Source organism: Pyrgilauda ruficollis, unplaced genomic scaffold, assembly GCF_017590135.1.
Source record: "Pyrgilauda ruficollis isolate IOZ18807 unplaced genomic scaffold, ASM1759013v1 scaffold6, whole genome shotgun sequence".
Taxonomy (NCBI): Eukaryota; Metazoa; Chordata; class Aves; order Passeriformes; family Passeridae; genus Pyrgilauda; species Pyrgilauda ruficollis.
The window spans coordinates 11,254,028-11,274,299 of NW_024527710.1; the positions used below are offsets into that span (position 1 = coordinate 11,254,028).

The 20,272-nt window shown below is 40.5% G+C and overlaps 1 protein-coding gene across 1 annotated transcript; it reads right to left on the minus strand.

Annotated features, from left to right (window-relative positions):
• Positions 1-1,327: 1,327 nt before the first annotated feature.
• STIL (STIL centriolar assembly protein) lies at positions 1,328-20,152 on the minus strand. The gene is made up of 16 exons (XM_041483542.1): positions 19,921-20,152; positions 18,785-18,892; positions 18,341-18,456; positions 18,045-18,229; positions 16,871-17,118; positions 15,954-16,037; positions 15,753-15,839; positions 13,950-14,097; positions 12,720-12,829; positions 11,800-11,914; positions 9,959-11,011; positions 8,520-8,679; positions 7,547-7,772; positions 5,480-5,672; positions 4,619-4,872; positions 1,328-2,812 (listed from the first exon to the last, which is right to left on the minus strand). Exons 2-16 carry the CDS (start codon positions 18,874-18,876, stop codon positions 1,993-1,995), a joined length of 3,891 nt encoding a protein of 1,296 aa, XP_041339476.1. The 5' UTR covers positions 18,877-18,892; positions 19,921-20,152; the 3' UTR covers positions 1,328-1,992.
• Between the last annotated feature and the right edge of the window lie 120 nt (positions 20,153-20,272).

The following is a 20,272-nucleotide window of genomic DNA, read 5'->3' on the forward strand; positions in this document are numbered from 1 at the left end:
ACCTCACTCAGTGGCCTGTTCACAAAGCCAGACCTGGCTTAATGTGTGGGGGTTTTTTTACCTCAAATTGCAGTGAATGCTTCAGGGGGAAAAAAAATCCAGACATCTTGAAATTACTCAGCACCACACTATGAAAGGAAAATGCTGCTTAAAGGGAAGGATGTTTTTTGTTGTTTTGGTCCAGTAAATTAACATTTTGCTTGCTCGGAGGTTGCTGTCCAGGATTATATGCCTTGTGTAACTTATTATAACACCACACCCTTGTCCTGAGCTGTGTGCAAGTAGTTTGGCTTTTGTTTTCAAATTGTTCCTAGCCCTTGAGCATTTGAAGAAAGTCTTTAAAATATTAACCAATACAGCTGTCATCTTCCTGTGTTTCCAGACGTTTTACAATAGGAAACAAAGAACAAAACCCTGCAACAATAGCTCAGAGGTATGAATTGCCTCATTCATCTCACTGGAATGTTCAAAAACATTAACTATTTTTTGACTGATTCAGCAGAAAATGTGCTGGCAGATAATAAGCTTATGCCTGATCCAGGGGAGATTCAGGGACTGAGAAAGGTTTTATTTTTCAGCACAGTAAAGTAGCACCTTTCCTGAAAGGAAGCTAATATCCTTGTTGATGGAAGAGGCTGCGTGAGAGGAGAAATTCTGGCTTAAAAGGAGCTGCTGCCTTCCTCTCTCTGTACTGGCTTCAAAACAGCACATGGTTTATCTTAGCCCAATTCTGTAATAAATTAATTAGCAAATAGTGCCCACTCAAACATACCAAGAACACTGCAGCCCTTAGGATGTGACTGGGAAAGGCCCAGGATTTCAGTACAGGGTGTTTTAATCTCTGGTTTAACACTCAGAACAGGAAAGGCAAGGTCAGCACCAGGCTGAACTGCTGTTGAGACAATGCCATCACTAAAACAAAGTTTGTTCCAAAGCCTGTGAGAGAATGCTGATGCACCTAAAAGGCCAGTGAGAAAACACATGGCTCCACCAGGAATCCCATGTCCTCACACCAGGAATGGTGGGAATGGGAATGAATCACCACTTCCAGCCCAATTCTTCACCTTGTGCAATATTATCATCACAAGATTATGGAAAAGAGCTGCTTCATTAATAGACTGGAGTGCTTAGTGACAGAATATTTATGTGTTCATTCAGAACAAAGTAATTATTTCTGCTTACCCCACCACCCAGTATCAGATTCCTGACAAGTTCAGCAGCAGGTGAACCAGTGAACTCCAGGTTACCCATTTTAACAATGGCTGGGAAGCCACATCTGTCTTAAATAAAGGTAGCATTAGTCAAATGAAGATTAATTTTTTTTAATGAAACCTTTGACCTTTATCAGCAGTATGTAATTTTAAATAAATAGAAAACATAGAGGTGAAAAAAATTACAAGTCTTAAAAGTGCCAGCTTTCCCCCATTTCCTTCAAAGATTTCATGATACAGAGAGTTACATGTGCCATTTTGGCTGAATTCAAAATAATGTTACACAAAATAAAGCCAAAGTTATATTTCCCTTCCCCACAGACCCAATCCACAAACAGGAATCCAACCATTTCAGCAAACTTCTAAAAATTAGTGCTTTAGCTCTGTTACCCCTGCTCTGCCACCTTATCAGTGGCAGAGCAGTTGGCACAAACATGGAAAAGTCTGTTTTTAAAAAGTCAACCAAAGAAAACAAGTAATCACCACTGTTAAAATTATGTTAAAAGTACATCTTGGGCTCAGGTTCATTCACCTTCAATATGCTTTAAAATCAAACCAACTGTAAACAAAAGTGCACACATATGTCTATGCTGATCAGCACTGCTTCAGCCAGGCACTTTGAGGTGGCTGTCCCTGAGCTGGCTGGAAACTCAGTTCTGCAAGTTTTACATTGCTACAACAGAGTGGCCTCTTCAAAGAGAGCTCAATCCGTGGTTTCCTGTACTCTTACAGAGAGGTCCCTCTGATTTGAAGCAGTGGTTGCAGCCATCTCAAGGGATGTTCAGAACAGCTTTGGTAATTGCCTGAGTTGTTTGACATCAAGAATGGTGCCAACAGAGTTGATGCTGTTTGACTGGTTTAACATTTCAAGAGTTGGAGTGTGCAGATTTCCACGGAAGGCCTGAGTATCTCCTTCATCTTTCCTGACAGGTTGTTCAGTGAATTCAACCTTCCCAGGTAACAATCTGGTTTTTGATTTTAAATCCTTTAGGAACTGAAGTGAGTTTTTATCTGCTTGATCTGTTCTGGGAGGAAAAATTTCATTTGTAATGTTTCTTAACACAGGGCTGTTTAATTCTGGTGGAGAAGCATTAGTAGCCAACTCTCTGCTGTGACTTTTTAGGTGAATGGGAAGTCTTCCATCCACTCTTTTGGGTAATTCAGTCTGGTGGCTGCAGCTGTCCAATGCAGGGGCACAGTTTTTGTCTGGAATGCTTTTGCTTTTGACAGTGCCAAAATTGCCATCTTGAGCCTGCAGTTCCTCTTCATCTTCACTGCTGTCACTGCCCTGTATCAGCCCATATCGCTTCATGTACTTCTTGGTTGCAAAGGACATGTTGTTGGGTGAAATTAAACTCAGACCCACCATGCTCTTGTCTGTATTTGTTTGCAAGATGTCTTGGAAGGAGAAATCTGTGGGAGGAGTTTGGCCTGAGCGACTGAGAGACAGTCGGGACAGCTGATTTTCACTGAGGTATTTCAGGGCTATGGCGTTTGCTTCCATGCTCAGATCAACAACGTTGGGACACATGCTGACATTGGCAAGTAACATGGAATTTAATCCAGGCACCACAGCTTCAGGACTTATGCACGCCAAGATGCTGAAATAAAGCATCAAAAAGTTACCTTAGCATTAGAGGAAAAGCATCCATTTCACAATTTTGCTCACTGTACTGATTTCTCCTTTCTTCTGAACAGAACCCCATCAGGACTGAGATCATACTATCTGCACATAACGAAAACAGCTACTCACGCCCATAGTATCCACACACTGCCAGAGCATGGATGATATTCCCTTCTCCTTCAATACACAGCATCCTCATATGGAGAGCCACCCATCTCTAGCAGGTTACAGTGCTGGTTTTGGTTTTAAAGCAGGTTTGAACTCTCAGTCTTTTCCCACCAGTGAATGTGATGTTATGTGTGTCTGATCCTACAACTCTAAATTCTACCATTCAGCCCAAATTTTATAGCTAGAAATACAAGCCAAAAGACTGAGACCAAGAACATCTTTCCCATGCATGGTAATTCCAGGATTTTTACAGAAACTCTGACATAGCATCTGTTTCCAGAAGCCTACAAGGTTCTAGTTTTTGAAGTATCTTCAAATGAGCAATGTTCATTTGTTCTGTTGCCTGGTGCAGCAATTTCTTGTATATATATCAGGTGTTTAAAGACTGAAAAAACAAGCTCTGGTACACCAGTAATGGTTGTAAACCACTGCATTTAGTTCACACATCATATATTAGTTCATAAACCCAAGCTCTTCATATTAAGAATTAAGAGGCTTCTTATTTCACTGAGCACAAATTCTCAAGTTTGCCCAGGGAGAATAAACTGGCTCAGCAACAACAACCACTTATTATGCTATGGAGCTGCACTGTTGTTTCCTTCTCTACTGAGCTGTAGACCTTTTCTCAGAATTGTTTATCAATCTTGAAAGTGGAAGAAGGAAGAACTCCACCCCACTCCCCAAGTTTGAAGAAAAAAACCCCCAAGAGTTCCAGTTTTGCCTTACGGGTTCACATGTTAGCATGTTATTGACATTAAAAGAAAACTGACAGACTCCAGCCAGGAAGGTAGTCCAGAAATCTCAGCCAATCACCCAATAAAATACAAGTGAAAAGGAGAGAAAAGAGGTTAGAAACTGTGTGACTGCAAACAGCTTTTGACACATGGCTGAAGAGAAGATTAATTAGGAGGTGGTTAGATTTTTTGTTTACATAACAGCTACACACTAGGATCAAGAAGACAATAAGGATGAAAGTGAAGCTGTACCAGGCAGGCAGCCTATGCCTACACAGCTATGCAAGTAAATTCCTGTGCCTAAAAACCCTCCTTCAGAAGTTACTTCTCTGTTCCTTCCTGTTTCAGCAAGGCTGTTGTTTCCCTCCCAGCACTTTCTCTGCTCAAAGCACAGCACCCACAATAACAGGCAATTAGGCCAGAACCAGTTTTGATTAGGTACCAAAGCCACAATAAAAATTTCACATATACTGGTAAAGAGCAAGACAAAGGTTAAGAAGCAATGACAAAATACACAGCTGCTTAATGTTCATTCTCCCAAGTGCAGAATTGCTCCGGAATACTTGGGACACAGACCAAAGAATTACCCATAGCTTCTTTGTTATTCTAGGGAATTGCCTGCACGACCCTTTAAGAATCACCAGATGCTCTAACAGCAAGAGCTACTTGTGTTCTATTTAAATATTTTGAGTTTTTCTAGCAGAGCTCTTAAACCTATCTGAAATGCCCAAAGCACGAGCCAGTGTTTCAGTTTTGGAGGAAGTGTAGATCAAGCACCCAAATCCTAGTGGCAGTGAACTGTCTTCTCTTGACTCATTGAGCCAAATCTTCATTTTCAGTTGGATCTGCACATTACTACTCAAAACCACCAGCATTTTTACCTGGCATTCTCCACTTTGTGTGTATTTTCCTTCATACTGCCAGGTGAGTCCACTGTCACTCCAAGACTCCTCAGCTGTTTGAGTGTGGCACTAATGACACTCTCTTTGTCCACCCCTCCTGTGTCAGTCTCTGAAGCCACTTCTGCTGTATCATCAATATTCTGACACGTAGGACCATCATCAACAACAAATCCTGATTTTAAAGGCAAGTGTTCTTGCTCTTCTGAGGTCTTTAAGAGGTGCTTTACTTGGCCCTAGAGAAAAAGGGAACACATGGCAAAAACAATGACATACAGGGACTGTCAAATACCAAAATTCTGACTTACTCTTACACAACTCCAAATACAACTTGATGGATTAATAGCTTATTCTGACAAAGAAGGCAAATTCAGATACAGTTCAGATGCAATCACTTAAAAGTCACAGCAGCATAGTCAAACACTGGAACATGTTACACTTCAAGCTTTCTATAAGGGTCTGTTCTGAATTTAAACACATCACATACTGATATGCTTCAAGATCAAAATACCTGCCCTTTAAGGGACTTGAAGGTAAAATGCTGTGTTATTTTGAAGGCCACTAATTTGGGAAGTTATCAGCTGATGTCCTTGAATTTAAAAAAAATATTATTTATTAGATAATAGAAAGTACTCTGTGTATGCATGAAAGAGAAGTACAAAATAACCACTTAAACATTTTTAAAACATTGAAGAACCACAAACTCGGAGTTTTCTGTAGAGCACAATGTGAATTTGAAAACCACAAGCAGCTTTCATTCATGCCAATACCACATCATAAGTTCAGCAGGGTGCTGTTCTGACTGTTGCATTCAGTGCAGAATATAAAATGTGCATGAGTTACCAGTAAGTCCTGGTAAAGCTTCAGCTGCTCTGAGGGCTGCTGAGGCAGCAGCGAGGTGGGTGGCTCCGAGCTCTGCTCACTTGTTACCACCACCTGGCTCCTGGCTCCCTCCAATGGCTCTTTCTGTAAAGACACACTGGCACTTTCTTCCAAGGATGAACCACGAACAAGTGCCTGGGAAACGTTTCCAGTTCTGGAAGAGAACATCAAGATAGCTACATACTTCCTTGAAACAGCATAAGCATCATTATTACTATATGTACTTTGTTCATGAACATCAGAGGAGGAGAACAATTGAGTGCTGCAAACAGATCCTAAGGGGTTTTAGTTTTGCCTGCTGCTCAAGGCTTTGCTCCTTTCTGCAGTCAAAAGTCTCAAAAGTCATTTGAGGACTGAGGAAATAGACCTCCAAGTGTGCAACTACAACAGCCCAGCTAGTTTTCCAAAAGATGATTTGAAAGTGGCAATGGTATCTCTGAACTAGTCAAAACTCAGTCACACTATGACTTAAACCAGATGAAAGGAAAGTTATTAGCAATTTGGAATTTATGTTCTCAGCATATCACTTACAAGCCTTTAGGAGCAAGTATCTTCTGTATGCTCTGACACATGACTTATTAAAAAAGCTGCTTTTACCAAGGTACATAATTTACCATGGGATTCCTGTGGCAGTTTAAAAACTCCTCAAAGACAGTTACAAGTACACACATGCACACTGAGTATCACAAACTGAGAACAAACACCTAGCTGGAGTATTTTTCAATGAGAGATGTGAAAGAGGAGCTATAAAGGCTAAACACAATGAGTTATAACACAATGCTCTGCACCCCCCTCATTGGTGTGTGCATTGCATAAGCCTTTGGAGACCAGACATATCAATACTACTATCATCCCAAGAAGATCCTCAAGCAACCCTCCTCCCCCTTCCTGTTCCTCCTGAGGAGACAAGTGTAAGATAAGGGAATTTCAGAACTCAACTGATCAATTGCCTGTGTTGAAAGCGATAAGATTTAAACCACGTGACATACCAGATAGTCAATGTAGGTTATCAGCAACTGTTACACTAGCAATTATTCATCATTCCCAAAAATGTTCCCCTCCTCCTCCTCCAAGAAATCTGGGTGATGCTCTGCATTCTCACTATAAGATACTTTACAGCTATTTTACTGGTTTATGAATCCGAGTTGAAGAGAACCTTAAGATGGCATTGTCCTAAAATACAATGTTCATAAGATTGATCTGAACCCACAATATTTCTGGTAGCAGTAGATGTTTGCAGACAGCACTTTAATCAAGGACTATGAATAGTTAAGTTACAGCTTAATTATCATAATTTTCCCCAATATGAGTATTTTAGGAACCTAATTTAACTGGAAGGGCATTCCCCCTCCTTTGGCTTTTTATACTTAGGCAATATTAGATCACTAAAGTGCTAAATTGTTGAGCTATCCCTACGTAGAAATAGCATCCATATAGATAATTAAAAATATTTTTAAAACCACTTCCCAAATTAGTCAGATTAGTCACTGCACTATAAAGCAACTGAGCTTAAAAATAATTAAATTAACAGCAGTGAAGTCAGTATCTGCATACACCACACACAAAGTAATCAGGCATAAAATAAAGTGAAATTCAGGGAACAGCCACATAATCATAAACACCTCATCCCAAGCCCCCCAGAACTGGAAGAGCTCTAAATGCTCATGAGGAAAAGCCACTGTAGGAAAACAACTAAGTACAGCAACATCCCCTTTTCAGTCAGGATTTAAGGTAAGAAAAGGAATGTTTCCAGTACAGTGCATGCTTTTGTAAGTTAAAGGCTTTTGCCATCAGCTGCTGCTGACAGGTAGCTAAACCTGCATGACTGATAAATGCAGACTCTAAAGGCAGATGTCTTTTGGTGAGCTGTACAATTCCAAGCATAATTAAAAAATAAAGAAGGGAGAGAACACAACAGCTGAGGTCAGACTATTTATAACTCCAGAAGGAAAAAATATTACAGAAGTAATAACTTACATAAGGCAGTTCAGGCACATTATGTGAGCACAGGGTGTTTCTGTTACTTACTGGGGAGTGCTCTGATTAGCTCCTTCTTCCACAAGGTGAATACTCTCTACAAAGCTGGGCATGTCAACCACCCTTAAGGACGAAGCAATACTTGTATTACTTGCATCTTGTTCAGCATTAATTGAAATGTTTATGTCCTCCTTCGAAATCTCTCCATCTTCTTTTTTCCCTTGTGGTATGGAGTTGCCTTGTTTTTCTGAAGCTGTATCCCAAAATAAACTAGCACCTAGGACAAAATTAGAGATTTAATTATTTAGGAAGAGTCATTCTTTCTTCTGAGACCCTTTGGATTCCTACAGCTACAGGAATAATTTTCTCCTGTTCACATTTCTCTCACTATTTAAAAAGTGATTTACAGTTCAAATCAGCTAAAAGTTGCCAAAACATCATTCAAGTTCTATTTTCTTCCAAAGCATACCTGATGAAAAGAAATGGTTGCATTAAATAATTTTAATGCATTGACCTTGAGCCTGTTTCAAAGTTTCCTCCAGACTAAGCACAACATTTCCATGGATTTAACAGGAACCAATATGTTAATATGCAGCTGTACAGATACAGCTGCATAACTCTCCTAAACTAAAGCAAATACAATCTCCTCTTCATGCATGATTTACAAATAACATCAGTAATATATTTATTGGAACACTATATGGCATAGAAGCTATTACTTTCCAAAACAGTGTATTAAATAAAAAAAGATGTGGAGTTACATTTCAATAAGACACCATTTTAAACAGAACACCTTTCTAAAGCTATTGGAAAAATAACTCTTTCAGTGATGGCAATCAAAGACAAAGTAACTCCAGCCTAAACTTACAAATAACACCTCAACAACTCAGGTGTTTTTTGGATCTAGGTGCATGTTTGCACAGCTTCAGCATTTCTGCAAAACATTTCCTTCATGCCCAAATAAAACAAAAAAAAGGTCCAGAAAAAAGCGATGCCAGTCTGTTTTAGAAGAACGAAGCGTTACCTGTGCTCACGGCAACGCTCACACTTCTCCTGTGGTTCGGGGGCGGTGAGGTCTGTGTTTCCATGGAAACAAGCTCCCCTGGCTTCTCCTGCACTGCCCGGGCTGCTGCCGCCTCCGAGGAACCCTCCTGGCGAGCCTGGGCTTCCAGCAAGCGTTGGATCTGTAACAGTCATCACAAAGTTACGATTTGCACAATAAAATATCAGCTGTAACAGGCAAAAGTGAGTTAATTTGGTTCTGCTAAGATCTGGATTCAAATACAGGCTGCTCTGCCACAGCAGTCTGAACATCTTCCAGTTCTCAGCAGTGCACACAGCATAAATCAAAATACCAATTTTGATGCTGGCAGAGCTAGCAAAGAAGATCTTTAAGCACATTGGCAGAGGCAGCACCAAGACAACTTGGGTAAAGCCTGTTTGCACCACACTTGCTGGAAGTATTCCTTCCCTTTCATTCACACACAAAGCCTATTAACCGACTTACCAGCCAAGCATTTATATGCCAACTGTCCCTACACCAACTTTGTATTAATTACAAAGCTAAGCAATTAAATGATAAAATTAAGGTTGCCAGGCAATCTTCTCTCCAGGATTTTCATCCACCCTGTCCACTGATTAGCTTGCAGCTCCAGGGAGAAATACAGTAACAGTGAAGGCTGCAGTAAGGAGGGGTTTCCCTCATGCACAACCCACACTTTGGGAGCTTGACTTTACATACAGGAACTATACCAAAAACAAATTCCAGCTGTCATTTTCTAGTTCAAGTACTGCAAACTTTTCTGTTTGTATTGTTAATCAGCAGCAGCAAAATTTAAACTCTGGCTCTTCAGCCCCAAATCATACCCTGCAAAAATACTGGGCCAGAAGGTTGATCAAGGGATTGGTATTTTGAAGAAACTCGACCTGGTGAGGCAACAGAGCACAGAAAGACCCCCAAAGTTTTCTAGCACAGAAAAGACCTGATGAACCAGGAATTGATACAGACAAGTTTTCAAAGCAACAGCTCAGGGAACTGCAGTCTTGAAGATGGAAAAAGCAACATACGAGAACATTCTGTGCTTCATTATTTACAATAATTCCAAAGCCTATAGCCTATGCAATATATATATATTTTTACATGGAGAAGCACGTAAGTAGAAAAGCATTTATACAGAAAGTGTATCAGTTTGCATTACAGTCTACTAAAAATAAACCTTCACATTATGGAAATATCACCAAAATAAATGCAAAATTTAATTAGCTCTAAGTCAAATAATTTTTAAAGGGACATCAATTGGTAGAGCTAATGGAGTCCCCTCTCCATGCCCAGACTGCAGCTGGTATGACAGGCTCTCTTGTTCCAACATGGATAGACAACAGTTAATTTAATTCCTTTAGCAGGGGAACTATCAAAGCATAATCACTGAAAGGGCAGAGGAGAAAGCTGACATTTCCACAAACCTGAGCTTGCAGTAATTTGAGTTGTCTGTCCTGCTCGGTAAGGAGCTGGTATGCATCTGGAGATAATCCCATCATGCCATTATCTGATGCTGCTGCAGGAGCAGGCGTGTGCAGGCACGGGGAGTGGGCTGCACAGCACTGCACGCTCGAGGGGCTCGCACTCGATGCCATCCTCATTCCAGGTGATAAGCCACTGTCAAGAGAACAGCTCCCTGTTTTCCCAGGATATCTCACATTCATAGGGCTGCTCGTGGCATATCCAGGGTTGCAGCAAACGTTTGGGCAAATGATATTTTGATGGAACACTGCACAAGGATTTTGCTGAGCCATCTCCGATTGGATTTCTGCTCCGTGTTTGGGGCTCATTTTCCCAGCTCCTTGCCATGGGTTTATAGGATTGTACTGGAGAGAAGCAGGACACTGACAGCTGCATGCTGGACAGGAAGGTGGCACTTGAACTGGCACCTGCAGATCTGGCGGTTGTCTGCAGCTCTGTGGTGACAAAGCAGAGCTGTGGAGGACTGGCTGGGTAACAGCAGGAAGCTGCTTGGAAGCAGATATTGATGTTCTCCTAAGCAGAGGCTCTCCCTGAGGTGTGACACTCTCAGGATTCAATACAAGTTTTTCCAATGGCTTTCTGGGGTGGTGCACAGATGTATCTGGGGAAGGCCCACTACAAGGGGTTGAAGGAGAAGATGATCCTGAACTTTTTCTTGATTGAGGGGAAGCCTTCTTGCACTGCACCTGCTGCTGTAGCAGAGCTTGATTTCCTCTATGAGGCATTGAAGCTGGAATTTTCTGGTTTATAGGATTTGGTAGTCGTCTCAAAGTGGGATCTCCCATATTAGCAGGAAAGTTCTGCCTGTCTTCAGAGTGCTGGCTGGGGTGACATGTAGATCTCATGCAACACTTTTTTTTAATAGGCTGATTTGGCACTGTGGGCAGACTTTTAGCACCTGAAGTTCCTACTGGCTTAGATGATTGTCCTGATTCTATGAAACTCCCATCCAAAATAAGTGATAGCTCCGGCACTGAAGGAAAAATTCTGGTAACCTGAAGGGACAATTACACACATGTATGATAATTTTAAAACATTGTCTGCTCTTTGAATGCAGAATTTCCTCAAAGAAAATGTTTTTATTTAAAATCAATATATGATGATCATCAGCTTCCAAACCAACCACATGTTAAACATATTCCTAAAAGACTGGAGAATCCAGAAAAAGCAGCAAGATCTCTAGGATCATTTGTAAGGGAAAATTGTTTTCATATACTGTAACAGCCATGTCTGCCACATTAATGCTCCATGTCATTTGGGACTACATTTCAGATTATGGATATTTCCCTTCTAGAGGTGGACTCTGTGTCCCCTCTTACCACTCTTAGATCCAGGAGACAGCTGCAACAGAACATTTTATACACAATTACCACATCCTTCTACACCTATACTGTACAAGGGCTGGTATTTATTGTATTTGTACATATTTCAGTGAAAAAAGAACAGAGCAGATCTTTTGGGTAATGAAATAAAAAACACAAGAGCTGGCTGTCTCTGTCTCAGACATTACAGCTCTGCCACTCAAGAACAGTGAGATTCCTGAAACAGAAACTACTCTCTCTGTTCCCAAATCACAGCATGTACAGGAATTTAAAGTGTCTAAAATCCTGGAAAAATGGCAGATTAACTACAGGAGTGGGACTCATGGTTAATTTCTTCAATTCTGTTTTCCCTTGCTAGGACTTAGAGAGAGAAGCTTTACACTGTCCAGTTCCCTTACAATGAGTTTTGCTGCTCTAAGTGTCACATCCAAGATACCCAGAGCAACTATTTATTTAGTTACCTGTTGACTCACTGGGTGAGGACTTGGAATTGGTCTGGGGGATAAATCCTCATCTTCCACACCAGAGTCGTGATCACTTGCTGACAACTTGCTGGGTGAAGAGCCTTGGGGAGGACTGAAACCAAAATAAATCAAAGTAAAAATGTTTGCTTGTCAGATTTGGCAGCAGTAACATGAAACCTCACGTTTTTCAATGTGCCATCTACAGTGAATCATTTTTCTAAGAAGCAGCTGCCATCCATCTTCTCCCTGGTTAGCTGGGCAGTTAACCCAGCAAACAGTTCTAAGATGAAACAATGAAAATAGAAAAGCTGCTTTTGGGTAAGAAGATGCAAACCCTCCCTCCTCACAGCATCACACAAACACACCTTTTAATTGGCATTCTAACAGCAAAGCACTGATATATAGTAAAAGGATAGGAGGTGCTGCAGTAAAGATTGTAACATGGTTTGAAGGAAAATAAAGGCCATCTTCTAGTCATAGATAAAAATTTGATGGATAAGCCACGTTCTTAAAAATCACTAAGTTTCAACTATCCAGGTCTTGGAGCTCTGAAAAGTGGGAAGAAAAAAGGAATTTTTTTGACTTAAGTAGATTCCAATTAGAGATTTGCTTCAAAGGACAGAGCTCACTTAAAGCTTAATACAGTGAACTAAGCCTCATCAGTGAGGAAGCCTTTTTAGAAACATCCACTGTATCAATTACAGCCACCAGTACCAAGTAGGTTTTTTTTGGAATACAGACAGCTTGACCATCTTACTTGAAAAATATTAACTGTAGGAATAAATAAAAGCACATATACAGATTTTAATGCAAGAGAATGTATGCACAGCTCAACTGACACATAGCACAGAACAGATCAAAACCCTCATCCAATAAATATTTCATTTTTGCACATAAACAGCATCTCAGAGATTTACCTTTTGATTGGAAGTTTCTTGCAAATTCTGCCGAAGAACTCAGTTTCTGCATTTTGATTTTCTCCGCTCAACTCAAACTGGATAGGGCTTTTGTCTGATGGTTCAACATTCTGGAATGAAATGTTCCATATTTGTGAAGCACAAAACCTTCAAACTTTCAGTCACTGAGGTACTACTCCCAAAGAAAGAGCTTTAAGGACATTTATATGATTATTTGCTGCTTGTCCCCTACTTTCAAAATTTTCAGCACTACAAGGAAGCAGGCAACTTCCCTTCCTGTTTAACACTGCTCCCCTGCTACTCTGTAAAGTAGTTGGGCTAATTATAGTCATGAGCAGATGCTTCCTCACTGTAACTGCTCAGATACTCCTCCAGGGCTGCCACCACTACAGGAAACAGCAAACGTTCCTGTACTGTTTCACACACCACAGCTGGGCAACTCCTGGAAACAACAGAAGCGAGCTTCTGTGGAGAGATCTGTCATCTTCAGAAAGCTGAGCTGTCCCTAGGCTAAGGGAGAAGGCAGCCCTGACAAGGAAATTCAGTTGGGAAGAGAAATGACTACACAGCAAAGCACCCACGTTACACTCACTGCTTCTCTGAGAGAGCATAGCAGCACTTACTGAGCAAATTAACAGCTCAACTTCAGGTTCTGCACAAGCCTAGGAAAACACTTAAGGAACTGAGATTTCCTAGAACTTCAAACCTTACTAGACATCCCAGACATCTCAAATTCTTTCAGAGAGTTACTTTGCACAAAGATAGTTTTCCATTAATAAAACTGATTAAATTAGTAACCTCTGAATTCCCTTTTGCATTCAACTTCAAGCAAAGCACAACACTCAGCTTTGCTCTCCAGCAAGCATCACCCAGAGCAGCTGTTAGATGTGGCCAAGGTGAACACAGCACGCCAGAGTAACAAATGCTGCAGGAAGTCTGAGTCTCTGCTCACAAGGCCAGAAGGTCACTAGCAGGAAGGAACACTAACCAAGAACAACACAGCACAGTATACTTAAAAGACAGATGCTTAATGCAATTAGGAAAGTGAGCAGTGCTGACTTTGGAAGCAATTTCTCAATTTGAGGGAATTTACAGCAGTCCCTAGGAAAAAGCAGCTTTATAGAGCTACATCATTTTCAAACACTGCCGATCCATTTGGGTCACATCATAATGACTCTTTTAAGGCAAATTTTGTAGTACCATGATGCAGGAGTAAAGCAAGACACTTACTTTGAAGAGATGAACTGTTTCACGGCAAGTTAGGATCTGAAACCCCAGCTCAGTCTGCCCACTGCATGGAACACACTCATAAAACTCTGGTTCCTTGTGTGTCAATGAATAAAGCACAATAAGAAAACTCCCAGATTCTGAAAAAACCCTGAAACAGAAGAAAAGCACATCTTTAAGTAACTTAAACATGAAGAAGGCCCTTAGATTTTCAATACAGTGAGCAAATTTCCCACACAGTTTAGCAAACTGGTGAATCACAGCATTTTGAATGGTGCTTAGCTATAGACAGTTAGCAGATGGATTTATGACTGTCGACACATGCAAGAATCAAAGAAAAGTAGAGAAATGGAAATAATCCATGCCCTTTGTATTTCAAACCTTTACGATCACTTAGTACTTTAAATGAATTCCTGGAAGTGTTCAAACATAACAGAGAAGAAAACATCTGTAAGAATGACATTGTGTTTTATTTTCTTTTTAGTGCTCAGTTGAAAGTGCATTATAAAGACACTTACTGACTCAGTTATCCCTAAACATTCAAAAACATTCATTAGAGGAAAAGATATTTTTTTAGGAAAATTATACTGAAGTTTTTTTTTCCTATAAGTTGAGAATAGCGAGTAACAGCAATCAGCATTTAACACGAGTTCAAGGATAATGACAACAACGTGTGTTTCCAGTAAAAGGTAGCACTACTTTCAGAACAGTTTTTCTTTTTATAGCACTTGTAACATGCTTGTTTATGTTTTTTTATTTGTTTGCTTTTGCATTAAATAATATGCGAAATAGAAAAAGTAGTGGAAACAGAATGCTTGAAAAACGCATTCATGCAACTTCAAAGTTTACTTGCAACTTAAAGAGTTAAAAATGTATGATGCACAGATTAAGCAGTTAGCCTGCAGAGGTTAATGATGTTTGCATGGTTCATCAAATCTCCCTAATCCACTTCCATGATGGCATCAGTGAAAGTTAATGAGAGTCAAGCATCCAACTTGTCTATCTAATAATCTAATTGGTCTCTTATCTGTGTTTGGACATATTTCAGTTGTTAAGGGAAAGAAGTCTATTTTGTAATTGCAGACACATCTGTTCACCAAATGTGATATATTTCATAATTTAAAAATAAGTCTGGTCAATCAGAAGTGCTTATGCAAACAGCATATTTTAGAGTCTCATCTATCTGAGGTGCAGTTTCAAACTATAAACACCTGAACTCTCTCCCAGCTCCATACAAATAGAACTCAGCAAATGTTAAAAGTGAAAATATCTAGACTACGAGGAATGATTATCCTCCAACATTACAATGAAAAAATACCCCAGAATGCAAACACTCTTAAAAAACCTGAACATTTAACAGGAAGTCATAACAGGACAGAAGAGGCTGCAAATCAATATGCTGCAATATGTTGGTCAGGCACAACCAGGAAAAAAACCTATCTCAAAGAAAATACCCCTAAGAAAAGCTCAAAACCAAAACCCTACCACTGTTTAAACTACTATTTCCTCTTGTGGCTTCTTATTTAAACTAAAATGCAGTGACCTTAAGGATATTAATATTCACCCTCTTCTGACTTAAAGATATCAGCTCAGCTTAGCTTTCCAACATCTCAGTCACAGAAAATTTTTGAGCAGAAGCCAAAACCAAAAAGAACATTTAAACCAGACTGCTTTACCCCTATATAACATACAAATCACAGAATTTCCTCAAATATCTTTGATCAGAGCCCATGCTGTCATGCATTTCTGTGGAATACTTTTCTGGCAGCCAACAGCTTCTATGTTTTACCTATAAAAGTGACTTGCCTTTCTTGAATTGAAGAACTGAACAAATATCGCAAGCAACAGGCCCAGACTTGAGGACTATAGATATGAGTAACTCCACTCAGCCAACTAGAAATAAGAAAAAAATCCAATTAAGAGACGGCTCTGTTACCAAATTTTTGGTATACAATTCCTCAGATACGTCTCAGATCAACGTGTGTATTAATCTGGACAAACACTTACACTCCAACTAACGGCAGGGCATAAGCCTTGGGATCAGACTCGAGCAGTAAAAGCAATTTCCGTGTTTGGTCCATAGTAAGGTAGCTGAAAGAAAGCAAAAGTTGGGTTTTTTCAGTATTTTGGAAGGCAGTTTTTCAGAAAAAAAATCTTGAAGGATAAGTATAAGTTTAGAAAATACTATAAGGAAAGAAATTTAGGGAAAAAAAAATTAAAGGTCAAAACTGCTCTCACTCCACACTTAACAGCAACTCCCCAGCTTTTCAGCAATTCCCTGTGCATCAAAGAGTTATCAAGGATAAAAATTACACAGTACTATTTGTAGTGTTTTAGTGAATACTAGAATTAGTGTTCATAACAAATCCCCAAGTACAAGTCATGTTAAATTTGAAGAGTAACTTTCAGAGAGGCATTCATAAAGTCCCTGTCCAAATAAAATGATATTCAGTTGCTTCACACTATTTCTCTGATCTATCCTTAGTTCACCCTATTAAATTAGTTACCAGGCAGAATGATGACTTCCCAATACCATCTCAGAAGCACAATTAACAAAAAACAAGCTTTGGTTTGCATTCATCTGCTTTTCATTGTAGGGCAAGCACTGATGTTGCTTAAAAAGCTGGAAGTTGTTTATATTTATTATGTTAATAGAGGTGTGTTCTACTGCCCCAGTAGGAAGATCCTTTCACTGAAGCCAAAAGCAAGAACTCCTACTCAAACTTAATGTTTTTGCTCCACCCCATTTCCTGTTGCTTGTTCATAACCTTTAATACATTCCCAAGGCCAGAAGACATGCCATTTTTATGCCAGTTATTTTACTAAAAAGCAAAGTACAGTTGAGATTTCTCCTTCCCACTCCTTTAGGAAAGGCAAGAAACTGACAGGCAACTTTGACAGCTTTAACACCACCCTTTACTCACCCACATTTGTAAGTTCCTTGAACTTGTGCAATATTCATAGGACTGGTCAAATTTCTTGCTAGGGCTGTTGGAATAATTGGGACAGACTTCACAGGGGTGTATTCCAAAATATTTGCCACAGTAAGAGAAGCCCAGCAAAAATTAAAATGTAGATTATCTAGGTTTTCTGTGAAAACAATGTGAGCTCTAACAGTCAGCAGTTTAGAAAGATCCAGAGATTCTTTACTGCACAGACTCTGCTGCAGACCCTAGAAGTAAGAAAAAGAGTTAAATACACTAAATTATTTTGTATTATTCAAGATGTATTACACTAGGAATTCAAATAATTCATCACAGCTACTACTGCAGTAGGTAATATATACAAAAAGCCATTAACCTAGGTCTCCAAAGCTCACTGCTCTAGTGAACAAAATTAATAATGCAGAATACACTTGAAAATTAGCTAAGCACACCTTAACATTGTTTTATGATGTATTAGAAAACCTGGCGTTACCTAATTACATAAAAATTCATATAATAGCAGACAACTAAAAGGCTCAAGCTGATTTGTCAAAGTTTTCTTAGTTGCATTCATGAAATATGTAATTTAACATCTGGATGCATAATCACAAGAAAATTCAGATGTGAAGCAGGCTTAATTTGTATTATAAAATACACACTACAGCAACTACAGGAATGGAAAGTGTATTTAATAGATTACAGCCGAGCACACATTTCAGCTATGGCTGCTAACCTGCATAGGACTTTACATGTTTTGGGCGGGTCACTTGCCTAGCAACACTTCAGCAACAACTGCCCAAATACTGCAACTGATTAATGACAGTTTTGAGGGAAAAAAAAAAAAAAAACCACAAAAAAAGCTGTTTTCTCTTGTTTAAGTTTTGCTGCAATTGCTTTTGTTTTGCTGGTTAGACCAGGTGAAAAACTTTGGTCAGTCAGCAAGATTGTCATCCAAGACTAAAGACTGTGTGATCCTTAAACACCTGTGAGGATTAACTGATTTTACCAGTTTCCAATACACTTTTCAATGACACTCAAACAACAACTAACTACATAGTCTTGGTTCAGCCATAACCTTGCTGTGCTAGAAATCAAGTTCTGTGCATAGTCCAGTGTCCTGCCTGGCAGACAGTTCACAATTTCAGAGACCCAAAAGTTGCTAAGAGCTGCCTACCTTGAAAGCCAAGCTGATATCTTCAACGCTGTGCACTATTATATTATCTGAACAAGGTCCCCAGGCACTAACGGCACATGGAATCAAAAAGTCTCCAGGAAGGGATGCAGTTGGAATTTTGCCCGATCCAGCAACTTCTCGGCCAGGATCAAAGCGATCTACTGTTAGTGTTACGCCTTCCCCATCTTCAAAACAAATAAATGAAGTTAGAGTCCAAGAGCAGCAACTCAGGCTCCTTAACAACAGCTTACTCTACCAACCAATATACTGCCTGTCTACCTCATGTTCAGAATTACCTTCATCTACTGCCAGGGTGCCAAGCAAAAAACAGGAAAATGATTTCTTTTCGTTCTGCTTAGCATGGCGATAGGCAAGCCGCAAGGTTTTCTCCACCAGACGTATTCTGGGGTTTCTAAAAAGAGACAATAAGCAAGTTTAACTCACAAACTCTTTTTAATGCTTTTTTCAAAAAAATATCACTTATCCATATGGGAAGAAAACAGAAAGAAAGTTTAAGTTACTTTAAACTGATGCACCTTCAGGCCATTGGACTGTGTTACACAAAGGAAAGGAAACTGAAATCTTTCCAGCAAAAATCCCTATATGCTTATAACAAACACACTGCTTCCTTTTCCTCTGGGCCTTGTCATAGAACAGATTCAAAAGACAAAACGAGGCTTTGCATCACACAATCCATAATTTATTTTAACCTTTAGCCTGCCCAGAAAGGGTATCAATACCTGTAATAGGTGATGTGTGCACCAACGACATCGCCCATGGGGACTGGGTCCCAAAGTGCACACTTGGACAGAGGGAAACTGAAAGGGACCATCCTTCTGGGAACAAATCTGGGAAGATCACAGAGATTAAAAAAAAAATTGATTAAGGCACATTGTTATCTTACAATGCTTAAAAGAAGGAACAAAGCACGACACAGCAAGAAAATAAAGAAATAGGATACATAAACTGTTGGTATTTTTTTGTTTCAAGTCCAGGCCAACAAAGCAGAAACTTTGTCCTACAAAGTTGTCAGAGTTACAAAGTCAACACAAAACCTTTATTGTCCACCTGACAGTTTCTTTGTGCAACCTTGGAATATGTGTAGGCCAAAATACAAGCCTGCAGATAAAGCTTAAGGAAAAACTACTTAGATATAGTTTAGGGAGAAAAAAGAAGTTATTGCTAATTAGAAACTCCCATAGCACAAAAAAACTGATTTAGCAAATTTAACACTAGATCAGCTTCCCAAAGCCCTGTTTCAGTCTTTGTATCTCAAGTGAGTATTCAAACCACTTAAACTTTGAAGACTTCTGAAATAAAGCCTTGGCTTAACTCAAATAATATAGTGCAAAACTTACAGTCGGACTTCAAAGAGCCCTGAAGAAATCAGTGTGTAATCACATTAACTTATTTACACTACCAGGATTAGATTTTTTGAGGTGCCTAAATAAAGCAACATACAAAACAACCAACAGCCCATATAATTTGCCAAATCCCTCAATACCTTTCAACAAATAAGCAAGAAATCTCTTTGTACTTATCTCAAGCATGAAACTTTGCCAAGCAAAGGTGCTTCCTCTCCATTTCAACTTGCCAGGAAAGAACTTTACTTTTAAGACAGTCCTCCAAGGAACTCAGCCACCTCTGATGCTTCCAGCGGCAGTTCATTAACCCCCCTTAAAACCCAAACGCCCAAACAAGCCTCAAACTTAGATTTGTAGAAGAGGACATTTTTTTTAAGCACCACTGTTCCAGCTTGACAAGCACGAAGCAGCAGCCCACCCCGCTCCCCCCACAGCTCTCTATACCCCGAGCCGCACTCGCAGAGGGGCGGCGGGCGCGGCGGGGCTGGCGCGATTCGGACCCTCCCGGGTACCTCAGATCCGGGCCGGGCCGAGCGGGCTCCGGGCAGGGCCGCAACGCTGCCCGCTCTTCTTCTCCGTCTCCCCAGCGCGGGGAGCGCCCGCTGCAACCCCCGGCTCGGCCGGTCAGCGGCCGTGAGAGAGGAGCGGCACCGGTGGCGGCGGCTCCGGAGGGCAGGGGCGATGAGAGAGGAGCGGCACCGGCGGCGGCTCCAGTTCCAAGCCCGGCTCCGCCGCTCCCGCCGCGTCCCGCCCGCCCCGGCGCCTTCTGCGGCCCCGGCCGGCCCTCTGCCCACGCCGGCCAATCAGAGAGCAGAACCCGCCCCCTCCGCCCGTTCCGGCCCAATCGGCGCGCGGCGGGGAACG